This window comes from Acinonyx jubatus, chromosome E4 (genome assembly GCF_027475565.1).
Source record: "Acinonyx jubatus isolate Ajub_Pintada_27869175 chromosome E4, VMU_Ajub_asm_v1.0, whole genome shotgun sequence".
NCBI classification, from domain to species: Eukaryota; Metazoa; Chordata; class Mammalia; order Carnivora; family Felidae; genus Acinonyx; species Acinonyx jubatus.
The window spans coordinates 66,907,583-66,924,158 of record NC_069395.1 but is presented as its reverse complement, the minus strand read 5'-3'; the positions used below and the strand labels follow the sequence as shown (position 1 = coordinate 66,924,158).

The 16,576-nt window shown below is 38.8% G+C and overlaps 1 protein-coding gene across 6 annotated transcripts in view; it reads left to right on the top strand.

Annotated features, from left to right (window-relative positions):
- Positions 1–16,576, top strand: part of DNAH14 (dynein axonemal heavy chain 14) — a 324,348-nt gene that overhangs the window by 156,690 nt on the left and 151,082 nt on the right. For all 6 annotated transcript variants that reach the window (XR_008293043.1, XR_008293044.1, XM_053209129.1 and 3 more), the window contains 5 exons: positions 678–812; positions 9,572–9,787; positions 12,368–12,461; positions 13,737–13,945; positions 14,697–14,949. Coding sequence is in view for 4 of the 6 variants with exons in the window: in XM_053209129.1 (XP_053065104.1) it covers positions 678–812; positions 9,572–9,787; positions 12,368–12,461; positions 13,737–13,945; positions 14,697–14,949 (907 nt within the window). In the remaining 2 variants the exon portion in view is untranslated. The remainder of the gene's footprint in view (positions 1–677; positions 813–9,571; positions 9,788–12,367; positions 12,462–13,736; positions 13,946–14,696; positions 14,950–16,576) is intronic.

Sequence of the window (16,576 nt, the reverse complement as noted above, 5' to 3'; positions counted from 1 at the left end):
GGACTTTGGACAATGTACAGCTAGTGATTTTATTTACTAGATCAGGAAATAAGAGAAGTGACAAGTGTGAAAAGAAGGTGTAGATTATGTTGACTCTGAAAATCTTGTGAGATATCCAGATGGAAATATACAGTAAACTACCAAAATTTCACTCAGGCACACAGAACCAGAGACTGGAAGAAATGCGTACATTAGGAAGTCCTTAGAACTCAGGTTGTAGTTAGAGATATTCAAGTTGATGAGACAGGATAGGGCCAATGTAGGGGAGAGAGAGAGAGAGAGAGAGAGAGAAGGATGAATTAGGGAAGACTAACACGGAAATGGCATTCAAAACTCAAAAGAGAAAAAAATTCAGAAGAGGAAAGCTGAGAGAAAACATTACAGAAACCAATCTTCGAGAAAGGTACAGAAATAAAGGAGAATAGGAAAGTGAGACAAAGTGTCAAAAATAAGAATTGACAGTTATGCTTTGAATTTGAAAATTAGGAGATCTCTGTACATTTTGACATTAACCTAGTCAATGAAAACAGAACACAGATTACAAGAGATTGAACAATAATTTGAAGGAAGGGTTTGTGGATATCAAGATGTATTTGTAAATAAGAACCTTCAGATTTTAATTTAGCTGAACCATCAGTAAACCAAAATTAAATCATAAATTTGCAATTTTGTTTTAGACTTGTGTTGGTGTGATGTTAGTAGGCCCAACAGGTGGAGGAAAAACAACAGTCAGAAGAATTTTAGAAAGAGCATTAACACTATTACCAATTGAAGACTTCCTATCAACTAAAGAAAGCGAATCTATTTCACAGGTAAATTGTGTACTAACCAAATGTTTCTCTATTTCTTCAGATCTTTATACTTCAGTAACATTTTATATCCTATTTATATAAGTATATTCTTATTAAATTTATTGCTGGGAATCTTGTAATTAGGAATCATTGTAGTAAATGGGACTTATTTTTTTCATTTGAATCTCAAACTAGTAATTACTAGTGTAAAATAAATGTAGCGAATTGTATATTTATTTTGTATTTAGTCACCTTAATGGACTGGTAATGGTAAGTTGTAATTGTTTTTATAGATGATCAATTGAATCATCTTCAGTGAATATAATTTTGTCTCTTTTGTATTATTTATATAGTTTATACTCTTACTGCATTGATTAACCCTCCAAAACAACGTTAACCATAAGAATATCTTATTCCTTACTTTATCTGAAATGCAGTTAATATTTCTACATTTAATATGGTATTTGCTCTTGGTGTATGATAGATACTCTTTCATACTTTGGAAATTTTCTTCCATTCTCATTATACTTTGGTTTTTGACTTTTTGGGGTTTATGAAGTAATTTTTTAGAATCTATTGTAGGATTTTTTAGAATCTATTTTGTTATGTTTTAATTGGTTAATGTAATAAGTTATGTTGATAGATTTGCTAATGTTAAATTGTCCTTGAATTCCTAGAATAACTCCCACTTTTTCATGATATATGTATTTTTTTTTTTAACTTAAATTGTAGTTAACGTACAGTGCAACATTGGTTTCAGGAGTAGAATTCAGTGATTCATCACTTACATACAATACCCCAGTGCTCATCACAACACGTGTCCTCCTTAATACCCATCCCCCATCAGGGCGCCTGGGTGGCTCAGTCAGTTGGGCATCTGACTTTGGCTCAGGTGAAGATCCCACGGTTTGTGGGTTTGAGCTCCAAGTCGGGCTCTGTGCTGTCGGAGCCTGGAGCCTGCAGCCTGCTTCGGATTCTCTGTCTCTCTCTCTGCCCCTTCCCCACTCACACTCTGTCTCTCTCTGTCTCTCAAAAAATGAATAAACGTTAAAAAAAAATTTTTAAAAAGAAATACCCATCTCCCATCTAGCCCACCCCCACCCACCTCCCTCCATCAACTTTCAGTTCGTTTTCTTTCATTAAGAGTCTCTTGTCGTTTGTTTCCCTCTCTTCTCTTCCCCCCCCCTTCCCATATGTTCATCTGTTTTGTTTCTTAAATTCCACCTATGAGTGAAATCCCATGGTATTTGTCTTTCTCTGATTGACTCATTTCGCTTAGCAGAATACATTCTGGCTCCATCCACGTCATTGCAAATGGCAAGGTTTCGTTCTTTTTGATGGCTGAGTGATATTTTATTTAATATAAAGTTAGATTCCAATAAATAACGTGTACTTCAGTTCTCTTATTTAAAGACCCGTTGGCAGTATGTTCCAAAAGTTTTAGAAAGTCAAGTTCTCAGTTTTGTGGATTTTTTTTTTTTTCAGTTAGTGTGCAATTCCCTGCTTCAAAATTGTGCCTGTGGCGGTTCATAGCCTTTGTTCTGTTCTCTTTCTACCTCCCTGTCAACAAGTCTGAATTAGTTCTTAACCAATTATTGTCATTAATAAGAGGTGAGCTATGACAGTAGTAATAATATTTATGAAATACTAAGTATGAGTCAGATACTGGCTAAAGCACTTTTAGTTGAATTGTCTCATTCGTCCTCACAATAGCCCTGTGGGCAGGAATTTGTTTTATTAAAAACATTTTTTAAATTACATAAGAAGTATGTACAATTGTGAGAAACTTGGGGAAAATGCAAAAACATAAAGAATTAATAACCACCTACAGAGAATGACTACAAACATTGCTGTATTCCCTTTGATTATTTTTCCTACACAAAATATATTTTAAAATAACTGAGATAGTACTGCGTACAAATTACCTCAATTTTATTAATGTTGGCATTTTCACCTAATACCGTACACTGCGAATTAGCCCCATGTCATTAAAATTTTCTTACAGTGTGATTTCAGTGACTGTATTCTGTACACATGACTATACTATCATTTATTTATAATTCTCTCATGCGTAACATTTTTAAATTTGGTGTTTTTAAAAATGTAATGACAATAAAATATTTAGGTTGGTGACAGGGCCTTAGGTAATGGAAATTTTTTTTATTTTCCTCCTTAGTTCGTGGCTTTTTCCTCATTAGTCTCTTCAAGGCCTTCTCTTTAGTTTCTTTTAGTGCAGTTTCGTTTCCTTTATTTCCTAACCTTACCCTCTCTTCCCTCTTCATCATAGGAACCCTGTAATGTGTTTACTGCGGGTCCTTGTATAGGTGTATCCCTTGAAAATGTCTCTCTAGGAATGGGATTGCTTTGCAGTAAGGTGTAATTTCGCTACCTACTGTGAGGTGAGATTGAAGGTGAAACTCACATATCATGTAATTAGCCACTTCAAGGTGTGCAGTTCAGTGACATTTCGTGCACTCACAGTGTTGTGCAGTCACCACCTCTCTCTGCTTTCAAAGCTCTTTCATCACTGCAGGAGAATACCCCGTATCCATTAAGAAATCTCTCCCCATTACCTTCTCTCTCTATTCTCTGGAAACCGCTGGGCGGCTTCCTGTCTCTATGGATTTGTTTGTTCAGACTGTTTTGTGTAAAAGGAATCACAGCATGTGACCTCTTGTCTCTGGCTGCTTTCAGTTAGCGTATGTTTTTCAGGTTCATTCAAGGTATAGCATGTGTCGCTGCTTAATTCCATTTCATGGCCGAATAATGGTCCATTTTGTGGAATCTTTGTCGATCCATTCATCACAATGTATCTGTTCCTCCTTCGATGCATATTTGAGTTGTTTCCGCCTTTTAGCTGTTATGAATAATGTCACTACAAACATTTGTGTACAAGCTTTTATGTGGGTATATGTTTTCATTTTACGTGGACATCTGTGCCTAGGGGTGGACTTGCTGGGTCATATGCCAGTTCTGTTTACATTTCTGGGGAAGCACCACACTCTTCTCCACAGCAGCCAAACCATTTTAAATTACCACCAGCACTGTAACGAAGCTTCCCGCTTTCTCCAGATCCTCACCTACACTTGTCTTTGTTTTTTTCCATTTTAGTGGATGTGAAGTGGTATCTTGTAGCAGTTTTATCTGCATTTTCTTAATTACTGATAGATGTCGAACACCCTTTTACATGCTTACAGGCCATTTGTGGATCTTCTTCGGAGAAACATCTGTTCACATCTTTTGTCCATTTTATAATTGGATTGTCTTTTTGTTGTTGAGTTGGAAGAATTCTTTATATATTGTGCTTATGAAGCCCTTATCAAATACACGATTTGCAAATATTTTTTCCTGTTCTGTGAGTTGCCTTTTTGCTTTCTCGATAATGTCCTCTGATGCACTAAGGCCGTTGGTTTTTATCGGGTCCAATTTATTTTTTCTTTTATTGCTTGTGCTTTTGCCATCCAATCCAAGAATCCGTTTACAAATTCAAAGCCGCGAAGATTTACCCCTGTGTTTTCTTGTACTAATTGTGTACTTTTAGTTCTTAAACTGAAGGAACCCATCTATTTGGAGTTAATTTTTTGTATATGGAGTGAAGTAGGGGTCCAACTTCATTCTTTTGCATGTGGATATCCAGTTTCCGTTCGTTAATGAAATTATTATTCTTTTCCATATAGAATGGTGTTGGCATTCTTGTCAGAAATCAGTTGGCCATAGGGATGCCTGGATAGCTCAGCTGAGCATCTGACCCTTGATCTCAGCTCAGGTCCTGATTTCAGGGTTGTGGGATAGAGCCCTGCATCGGGCTCTGTGCTGAGTGAGGAGCCTGCTTAAGATTATCTCTCTCTGCCCCTCTCCCCTGCTCCTGGTCTCTCTTTCTCTTTAAAATAATTTATAAAAAATCAGTTGGCCATAGATGTTTGCGTTTGTTTCTGGACTCCCAGTTTTATTCCATTGTCCTGTGTGTGTTCTTGTCCCAGGATATATATAATTTGATTATTGTAGTTTTCTTTTTTTATTATTATTATTATTTTTTTATGATTATTGTAGTTTTCTAGTAAGTTTTGAAGTTGGGAAGTATGAGTCCTCTTTGATTTTTTTTTTTGGTTTGTTTTTGTTTTTTAATATTATTTTGGATATTTGAGGCCCCCTTGGATTCCATATGAATTGCCTATCCCATTCTTTTTTCTGCAAAACAGGCCATAGGAACATTCATAGGGATTACAAAGTATCTGTAGATTACATTAGAGAATATTACCATGTTAACAATATTAGGTTTTCTTACATTAGAGAATATTACCATGTTAACAATATTAGGTTTTCTAGTTTACAAACATAAGATGTCTTTCCATTTTTAGGTCCATTGTTAGTAAGTAAGAAAATTTTTTTCTTTTTTGTAGTTTTCAATAGGTAAGTCTTTCTCCTCCTTGATTAAATTTATTTCAAAGCATTTTTTTCTTTGGATGCTACTATAAATGGAATTGCTTTCTTAATTATTTTTTTGTTGTGTTGAAGTGGGTTCGTTGGTGCTATATATAAATGCAGCTGGTTTTTGTATGTTGATCCTGTACCCTATAAACATGCTGGTTCATTTATTAGCTCTAGTAGTTGTTTTGTAGATTCATTGGGATTTTCCGTATATGGAATCATGTCATATTTCAATAGAGATACCTTTACTTCTTTCTTTCCAATTTGGATGCTTATTACTTTTTTTTCTCACCTAATTACCAGGCTAGGACTTACAGTACAGTGTTTCATGGCTGTGGTGAAAATGGGAAGTCTTGCCTTGTGCCTGACTTGAGGGAGAAAGTTTTCAGTCTTTCACCACTGAGTGTGATGTCAGCTGTGGGTTCTTCACAAATACCCCTTATCACAGTAAGGAAGTGCCTTCCTATTTCTAGTTTGAGTGTTTTTCTCCTGAAAGGGTCTGGAATTTTATAAAATGCTTTTTTGCCTCTCTTCATATGATTATGTGGTTTGTTTCTTTTGTTATATTAACATGATATATTACATTGATTGTCTTATGTTGAACCTGCCCCTCCATTCTTGAAATAAATCTCATTTGGTCTGAGTGAATAATCCCTTAATGTGTTGTTGTGTTCTGTTTGCTAGCACTTTCTGGAGAATTTTGCATCTGTATTCATAAGGGATGTCTGTCTGTACTTTTCTTATGGTGTCTTTGTGGGTGTTTAATATCAGGGTAATTCTGGCCTCATAGAATGTGTTAAGAAGCATTCCCTCCTTTTCTATTTTTTGCAAGAGTTTGAGTAGCATTGGTGTTAATCATTTTTCACGTGTTTCGTAGAATTCATCTGCCATCTGATTTTGGACTTTCTTAGAGATTTGGGTTACTAATTCAATCTCTGTTTGTTACAAATCTGTTGAGATTTTCTACTTGTTCTTGAGTCACTTTTGGTAATTTTTGTTATTTCTAGGAATTTGTAGCCCGTGGATTATGTAATTTGCTCCTGGTGTTCTCTTATAATCCTTTTAATTTCCTTAAGGCACTAGTAATGTTCATACTTTTATTTCTGATATTATTTATTTGTGTCTTTTTTGTTTAATAATTATTTCCTTTTAATTGAGGTATTATTGACATACAATATCATATTGCTTCAGGTGTACAACCTAGTGATTTGACTTTTATGTACACTGTGAAATGATCACCACTAGTCTAGTTACCATCTGTCGCACACAATTAATGCAGGATTGCTGACAATACTCCCATGCTGTGCATTGCAGCCCCATCACTTACTTATTTTATAGCTGGAATTTTTACTTCTTAATTCCTTTCGCCTATTTTGGCCCCTCTACCAATACTCTTCCCCTCTGGCAACCACCAGTATAGTCTCTGCATCTGTGAGTCTCAGGTTTGTTTTGTCTTTTAGGTTCCACATATAAGTGAAATCATGTGGTGTTTGTCTTTCCCTCTCTGACTTATTTCCTGAGCATAACCCCACGATCTATCCATGCTGTTACAAATGAAGAGATTTCTTTCTTTTTTAATGACTGAGTAGGATTCCATCATGGGTGTGGGTGCGTGCATGTGTGTGTACACATCACATCTTTATCCACTCGTCCATCAGTGGACGTTTAGCTAGCTTCTGTATCTTGGTCATTGTAAACAATGTTGAAATTAACAGGGAGGTGCATATAGCAAATTAGTGTTTTTGTTTTCTTTCAAATAGACACCAAGGAGTGGAGTTGCTAGATCGTATGGTAGTTCTATTTTTAGGTGGTTTTTTTTTATTTTTTTAGGAAACTCCATACTGTTTTCCATAGTGGCTGCACCATTTTACATGCCCACCAAGAGTGCAAAAGGGTTCCCTTTCTACACATTCTTGCCAACACTCGTTTGTGGGGTTTGGGTTTTGTGTGTGTGTGTGTGTGTCTTTTTGATAATAGTTGACAGATGGTATCTCACTGTGGTTTTAATTTGTATTTTCTTGATGATGAGTGATATTGGGCATCTTTTCCTGTGTCTGTTGGCCATCTGTAGGTCTTTTTTTGAAAATTGTCCATTCAGGTCTTCTGCCCATTTTTTAATCAGATTGTTTGGGTTGTTTTGGCGTTGAGATGTATAAGTTCTTTATATATTTTGAATAGTAACCTTTTATTGGGTATATCATTTGCAAATATCTTCTCCCACTGAGGAAATACTATAATTAAAACATAAAGTTGCCCTTTTGTTTTGTTGTTGATTTCCTTCACTGTGCACAAAGCTTTTCATTTGGATGTAATCCCAATAGTTTATTTTTGCTTTTGTTTCCTTTGCCTTAGGAGACACATCTATAAAAATGTTGACATGGCCAGTGTCCGAGAGATTACTGTCTGTGGTTCTCTTCTGGTTTTTTTATGGTTCCAGGTCTCACATTTAGGTCTTTAATCCATTTGGAGTTTATTTTTGTTCATGGTGATGGAAAGTGGTCCACTTTCATTCTTTTTACATGTAGCTGTCCAATTTTTCCAGCACATTGAATGAAGAGACTGTCTTTTCCCCATTATATATTCTTGTCTCCTTTGTCATAGATTAATTGACCATATTAGTGTGGATTAACTTCTGGGCTCCCTGTTCTGTTTTATTTATGTGTCTATTTTTGTGCCAGTACCATACTGTTTTGATTACTGCAGCTTTAGAATACAGCTTGTCGTGTGGAATTGTGATACCTCTAGCTTTGTTGTTCTTTCTCAAGATTACTTTGACCATTCAGGGTCATTGTAGTTCCATATAAATTTTAGGATTGTTTGTTCTAGGTTTGTGAAAAAAATTGTATTGGTATTTTGATAAGGATCACATCGAATCTTTAGATTGCTTTGGGTAGTATCAACATTTTAACAATATTTGTTCTTCCAATTCGTGACTATGGAATATCTTTCCATTTATGTGTCATCTTCAGTTTCTTTCATCATTGTTTTATAGTTTTCAGAGTATGGGTCTTTTACCTCCTCGGTTAAGTTTAATCCCTAGGCATTTTATTCTTTTTGGTGCAGTTACAAATGGTAGTTGTTTTTTTTTTATTCCTCTTTTGCTACTTCATTATTAGTGTATAGAAACACTATTTCTTGGTATTAATTTTGTATCCTGCAACTTGACTGAATTCATGTATTATTTCTGACAAGTTTTGGTGGAATCTAGGATTTTTTATGTATAATGTCATGTCTTTTACAAATAGTGCCCTCCTTTCTACCAGTATGGATGCCTCTTACTTCTTTTTCTTGTCTGATTGCTGTGGCTGGGACTTCCAGTACTGGGCTGAATAAAAGTGGTGAGAGTGGCTGGCCATCCTTGTCTTGTTCTTGATTTTAGGGAGAAAGCTCAACTGAGAGTTATTTTATGGCTTCTTTTCAGACTAACCTTCATCCAGGATGGTTTCTGTCAATTTATTGTCTTTTTAATGGGCCAAGTTTTTATGTTTCTTTACATGCCTTGTGATATTTGTTGAAAATGGGGCATTTATAAAAACAGCCACCTTTCCCAGTCTTTACAAAGCTGCTCTGTCACGGGGTTGTTCCTCACTGATTAGCGGGGTCTCCTCTCTGAGATGAAAGTTTAACGTCTTCTCAAGTTTTTTCTGGGCAATGCATCTTGACTGGACTTTCACAGTTTGACTTTCACCATTCCACTGGCTACACAGCTTAACTTGAGTGTCTTAGTTTCCTAAAAATTCCTCCTACCCTAGTGTCTCCCTCAGGCTATATATGGTCTGTTGCTTGAATTCATCCATAAGGTCTGGTTTTAGGCTTTTGTGGGTCTGTAGTCTCCCTGAAGCTTTCACAAGAAGTGCCTGACTCTTTTCCCACCTGAGATCTGAGTTTGGTGGAACGGACACCGGTCCTGCAGGCAGCCCCCAGGCAGGCTAGAAGGTAGCAGACAAGGTCTTCTTGAGTGCCAGCTCTGATCTGCAGCTAAAAACTGTCTTCTGCTCTCCCGCATCCATATGTCTAGCCCTGACTCCAAACACACCACATCCCAGTTCATATGTTGTGTTCCTGGATGAGGACCAGTGGGATTTTTTTCCCCCATTTCTTCCAGAGATATCATTATAGTATTTAGAATTTTTAAAGTAGTGATTTGAATATTATGGCTAATTTTAAAAAGTCAATTGTTACTGTCCTTTTTAAATTGCTGTCCTTTTTAAAATTTAAGTTACTGTCTTTATCGGGTATCTTTCTTTGGAGTGAAAAACCTCTCCTAAAACCCTTTCGTGTTAATAGCGCAAAAATGTAAATAATTATACTCTGGCTGATGCTTTTAAGAAACCACACTGGATTTTGTTCAGGTTCCAGGAAGAAAAGGAAAGGTAGATATTTGTGTTTTAAATCCAAAGTGTATCACTCTTAGTGAACTATATGGACAACTGGACCCTAACACTATGGAATGGACTGATGGATTATTATCAAGCACAGTTCGAAATTATGTACATTCTAATACTGCAAGGTACTCAAAAAAAGACAGCGATCTTGGACTGAAATCAAGAATCTCGGATGCATCTAATGTAAGTTAATGTGGAAGGATTATTATTATTTGACTCTGTGGATTACTTCATTGATTAAAAATTGGTATTTAAGCATTATTAGATACTTACCAGTATAAAAGTAAATTTAAAAGTTATTATAATCAGTTTTTAAAAAGAAAAATTATAAGCTATGAAAAACAACAGAAAATATGTCATTGCGTTTTAACATGGTTGGTAAACAATAAAATGAAAGATACTTGCTTTTAAAGGAACACAGGGGATTAGGTGTTAGTGGGGGTTGCTCTAGTGAATCTAGCACCACCAGGACACCTTACAAATTAATGAGCTATGAAAACACTTCAGTGGAAAAGCGACTAAAGCTTTTGATACAAAGTTCATCGTAGAATAAACATAAATAGCAAAAAACTTTTGAAGACTTGTGTTCTCATTAGTTATAGAGCTTACTAGTAAATTTCATTAGCCAAACTATATTAACAGAAGAATGACATTTAGAACCAAACAGATAAGCAGAGTTTTTTTTTTTTTAAGTTTTTACTTAAATTGTAGTTAACATAGTATAATATTAGCTTCAGGTTACAATATTGTGACTCAGCACTTCCATACGTCACCTGATGCTCATGCTCACAGGTGCACTCCTTAATCCCCGTCACCTGTTTCACCCACTGTCCTACCCACCTCCCCTCTGGTGACCAGCAGTGTGTTTTCTGTAGTCAAGAGTCTGTTTCTTGGTTTGTCTCTCTCTCCCTCTCTTTTTTCCCCCCTTTGCTCATTTGTTTCTTAAATACTACATATGAATAATGTATAGATTGTTGAATCACTATGTTATAGACTGAAACTAATGTAACACTGTATGTTAACGACACTGGAATTAAAAAAAGAACAATATTGAGTCTTCTAATCCATAAAAGTATTTATATCATGGACACACACACACACACACACACACACACCTGTATATTCTGGATACAAGTCCCTTATCAGGGACTATGATTTGCAAACACTTTCTTTCATTTTGTGGGTTGTCTTTACTTTCTTGAAGGTATCTTGTGAAACACCAAAGTTTTCAACCCTGATGAAGTTCAGTCTACTTTTTACCTTGTCACTTGTTTTTTTTTTTTGATATCATAGCTTTAAAAAGCTTTGTATAATTCAAGGTCACAAAGACTTTCTTTTAAGTTTTATTCTAAGAGTTTTATAGTTTTAAGTTTTACATTTAGGTCTTTAGTCTATTTTGAGTTGATTTTTTGTGGACAGTACAAGGCAGGGATCCCAGTTCAGTTGTTCCAGAATTATTTATTGAAAAGACCATTCTTAAAAAAAAAAAAAAAAAAAAGACTATTCTTTCCCCCATTGCTTGTATTGTCTTGTCACCCATGTCAAAATCAGCTGATCATAAATGTAGGGATTTATTTCTGGACTCATAGTTCTGTTCCATTCATCTTCATATCTGTCCTTACGCTAACGCCACACTTGAAAACTAGAGCTTTGCCCTGAGTTTTGAAATAGAAAATTAAAGTCGATTTTAAGACCTTGGCAAACTGATTCTGTAATGTATATAGAAGAACCAAAGGCCATGACATTCCCGAATTTAAAAAAAGGGAAGAATTTGGGTGATGAGATCTGCCAAATGTCAAGAATTATTATAAAATTAGGGGAAAACAGTGTGCTCTTGGTGCAGAAAAAGATGGCAGTTCTGGGCTATTATGTGCCTGTGACATAATGTAAACATGTACGTCAGTTTCATAGGGAAATTGACAAATGCAAAGCTAGTGTGAGATTTTATTACATCTTCCTCAGTAATTGACAGAGAAGGAACATGATACAATTCACTAATTATACCAGTTAGAAATGGAAATGGGAAAAATTCTAACAGTGATGCCACTATGAAAACTATATTGGAAAAATGTACAAGAAAGGAACTTGTCATAGCAGGATGGCAGGGACGGGGGCAGGGGAGGGGGGCAGGGATGCCTGTGCAGTTGGCAAAAATTGAATAAATGGAAGATATACTCTATTCCTGTATAAAAGGACTTCCATCCTAAAAATGCCAACCTATACCAAATTAATATATGTATATAGTGTCTTTCCAAGCAAAATCCCAATTAAAAAAATTGAATTAAATGATTGTAAAGTTCATTTGGAAGCACAAATGTTCCAAGAGTTTTAAGAAATCTGGGAAGAAAACCATAGTACTTTATATTTCTAAAATGTTATTACATTTTAGAAACATTTAACATTTTAGTGTGTTACCCCAAAATTTTAAAACTACTGTGAAGGAGGGTCTAGGAAAAATATATACTGAAATATCAACAGTTTCTTTATAGATGGTGGGAATTCAGAGAACATTTGCTTTCTTGCTTTATGGTATTATTTTAATGCTGTACAACAAACATGTACTAACTGGAAAAAAAAAAAAACTGAAAGAATTTTCTAGAAGAAAATGGCCTGTACTCACAACTCAGCTAAGCCACCCTGTGCTGGTTACAGGGAGGTCTTTCAGCCACAGAATGTGTGCCTTTTCTATTTTAGTACTCAGCATATTGACATGTTTGAGTTGGCAAGTGTGATGAAATAAACATTATTGATTACCTCTTTTAGGTTTTCAAACTTGATTCCTCTGATATAGCAGATATTGACGATAATATTTCTAAGAAGGAGATGGAGAAAGATGTTAAAATCCCAGAAAGTCAGAGTAAGTGTTACTATTAAATTCAGTAAAGATGATTCATTAACAGGGAAGAAACTGAACAAATGAGCTGAATCTATATCTTTAAAAATGTTGATTTTTGTTCCTATACTATTTATTTTTCCCTCACTTAAAATTTATGTACGTGCGTATTTACCGCATGTTATAGCATCCTACCTACATACATAATTATGGCGCTGAAGCGGTAGGTCGTGCACGGCCCTTTCAGCTTATAAACGGACATTAATATCTCACAAGAAGCAAGCAGACGTTCAAGTAGAGAGAAGTCTTGGGTGGAAGCCTGTGGACGCTCTGGGCCCAAATAACACAGCCCATACACACGCGTCTAAACAGAACTACGCATCCATCGTGTGCTGCTTTGTGGCGTGAGTGTGCGGTGCCGGGTGCGAGGAGGCGGGGCACAGAGAGCTGTGGTAAGGCACCTGCTCCGGAGGAGGTGAGGGTCCCGGCCGGAGCCCCATCAGCTCACTGCTCCGGGCTGAGCCTCGAGCACCACAGGCACCAGCCGGACGCTTATGTTCCAGGCCCGGAAAGAGACTTCTGCTCTTGCTTGTCCTGATTTAGAATTCCTGAATGTCTGTGTGTCCCTCTCCCGCATTCAGGTTGGGGAGTGTGGTCTGCGGGCAGAGCAGGTGCCTTCCGGGGGTTCTAAGACAGGCCTGGAGGCAAGTATGGCCGCCGCTGACTTAGCATCCCGGCCTCCTGGTCCTGGCCCTGGGATCCTTTAATGTCCTTCAGGCAGCTAACTATTTTCCGTCTGCACGGTGACCCACACGCTCCTCCCCTGTCTTGACCCGACAGATTTCCTAGAACTGAGGAGCAGGTTGGTGCGCGTAGAACATGGAAAGAGGAGCCAGTGGGGCCACAGCGCAAACAACTCTATTTGTCTACTTCCCTTCTCTGTCCCCCAGAGGCAGCATGTCCAGAAAGTATCCTGGGTGGAAGGGGAGCTCACCAAGCACATGATTATGGGAAAGACAGATCCAGGGTCTTGCTCTTCTCCAAATGTAAGGGCCGACTACACAAGCAGCAATCAGAGAATGTGGGCCGGGTTTGAAGGGTGGTTAAGCCTGTGGTCCGAGTAGTTATTTCTACCTAACATGTTAGAGACTACACATGAACACATTCACTCTGCTGTTCTCTAGGGTGTCATTTTTCACCTGGTTAGAAAATATTTTCCAAACAAAATAGGGAATTTGTAAAATTGTAACACAAGAAGACTGAGATACTCTGTTACGTTAAAAATATTTCTCTCTCCAGACCACGATTGGCAGTGGATTATTTTGGATGGTCCAGTGGATACGTTTTGGGTAGAAAATCTAAACTCCATGCTGGATGATACTAGAACGCTGTGTCTGGCAAACAGTGAGCGAATAGCCTTAACTAGTAACATGCGAGTGGTTTTTGAGACGGACAGTCTCTCTCAGGCCAGTCCTGCAACCGTCAGCCGGTGTGCAATGGTCTACATGGTAAGTTCCCAAAAACAAACGTCTCAAGGAAAACGTGTTGTTTAGGGTAATAAGGGTAATAACTAGTCATTACCTACGGCGTTCCTGATGATTGTTTTATGATTACCTCTGGATCTGGCAGGGTTTTGTGTCCCCTCAAGTCTCCTAACCCAGGAGTGAAAGCGTAGTCTCTCCTGTTTAAAGGAGGACGACCCAGTAATTGGGGAGGCAGGTGTCCCACAACTGTGAGCGGTGCTTTCGATGGACAGCACAGGCTGCTGGTGACTTGTCTTTCCCACGGAGGAGAGACACCTTTCCTCACCTGCCTGTGACCCTGAGGGCCCGTGAAGTATATTTTGCCAAGACAGTGGTGGGAGATGGAAGGCACACAAAGATTAAGTGTCTTCTCTCCATGAAATTAATCATTAGCCATGGTTGGCCCTGTGTTCTGATCCGCTGAACTCGCTGTAACGAAGCTAAGAAAAGCGCTGCTTTTCTGGCTAAGCCGCTCCCCTTGCCGGGTACACGTAACCTCCCCCCAACCCATCCCTACACACAGTCCCCCACCATGTGTTGTCTTGTAAGACCAGGGTTAAAACCATAAGTCGTCTCAGAGACAGGTGCTTCTTCAAGGTCTTTATCAGCTGCCCTTTGACGATCGATGATGCTGTGTTTTGCTGGGGGTGGAGGTGAAGTAAAGATAGTAAGGAGGAGGATGGACGCCTCATTTTTCCTTATTTACGTAAAATTACCTTGTGCTTTATATTGTTAGGATCCTGTTGATCTGGGATGGGAGCCCTATGTCAAGTCATGGCTGTTGAAAACTTCTAAAATTATGAGTCAAACAGGAGTGAGTTGTCTCGAATTCTTGATTAAAAATAGCGTCACAGACGGACTACAGTTTATAAAGAAGCATCAGAAATGTCAGCCGTTTCCTGTACAGGACCTAGCAGTGGTCACAACTCTCTGCAGGATTCTTGATGCCTTCTTTGAGTTCATGAGTGAAAATGGAGGCTTTGGAAAATGTGAGCTTTTTCCCCTTCTAAGTCACATCAATGGTCTTGTGTGTCACTTAATCAATGCCAACTATTTATCACCTTCTATTAAATTTTACAAGAGAAAACAGAGAAAGGAAGACCAGGAATTTTCAGTCTATTTGAACCAGACACACATGGAAGAAACTAAAAATCACTAACAAAGGGGCATATCAGTGACGTAAACTAATGTCGTACATATGTTGGTGGGTCACATGGAAAACGAGGATAAGGAATTCCAAGAGGGTCTTTCTGAGGGAAGAATGCTTTGCTTGTTTGTGGTTTTAAGGATTCTTAGAGATGGAAATAAGGGAGGGAAGTGTGTCCAGAATCCTCGGCAAAAGCTGTAATCATGCACAGGTGTAAACCTGGAGAGTAGTAAAACATGTTGGGTGAGAGCAAAAGATTCTGGAGATAGTGTAGCATTATTGCTAACAGCACGGCCCCTGGTGTCAGAAGCCTGCCTCCCAAGACCGGTTCCATTGCTTCCCGAGGAGATGGCTAATTAGGCCAGGCTCCCAACGCTGTCTCTGAAACCCAATTCTGGATCCCCCAAACTAACAGAAATGGTAAGAAGCCCCTGGGGTGACAAGAGGGTAAGGTCCCACGTGGGGAGCACGGTAGGTCCGAGAGGAAGAGAGCCGGATACCACGAATGGGCGAACATTTAGGTTGGCCTCTCCCCTTCTCGTGGCTCTGAATGGACCGTCACTCCAGCCTTTGCCCATCGGGACAGCCCAGCCCCCGGAGGCAGCAACAAAATACCGTGTTGGCAGTGAGGCCCCACGAGGTTAAGGAGCAGGTAAATGTATGTTTCTTCCCACTGCCACCACCCCCCCCCCCCCCCCGCACACACACACACATCTTAAAGTCTAAGCGATTAAGAGAAAGAGCCCACATTTGAAAGAGAGCAGTGTCAGCGAGGATCAGGTTTCCTGCCTTGAAGAGCATCCACTCCCTCTCCAGATACACAATTCCAGAGGCACCAGGGGCACGAGCCAGGGAAGTGGGAGCGCTGGAAACACAGCAGGAAGCGGGTGAAAGAAAGAAGACGATAAATGGGTTGAATGCTGACTTGGTCACCTGAGGGACTCACTTCCCTTGGCGTCATTCTCTCTAGGTCCATCCAGTGACGCTACGATACGCGTAGCCGTGCGGGCACGTTTCTGAATTCGTGTTTGCATTTTCTTCCCAGTGGTGGGATTACCGTCTCTTATTTTCCCTTATTTTTGAACTTTATTACAGGGAAATCTCAGGGTTGCATACATGTAGGGCCCATACCTGAGGTCCTGTTTTCTCTTGGGACACTTCAGTCAGCCAGAAACCTAGGCAGGAGGACGTTTCCTTGTGGCTTCCCTCAGCGGCTGACCTTTCCTAGTCCCGTTTTCACCAGGAAGCTCTTTCAGGGCCTCAGGGCCCCAGGTCCATTCAAGAGTCTAATCCTGCTGCCTTCCTTCTCTTGCACAAAGTCCACCCTCCTGGATCACTCACAAAAGCCCGGTTCTGCCGCAGCCCGTACTGGGTGCCACACCCCAGGGCGCAGTGGGTGGTGCGTGCGCATTTACTACTCTTTCTTCTTTGTGTCTGATTCTGAGGGAGCACCCTACCCCCTTTTTATA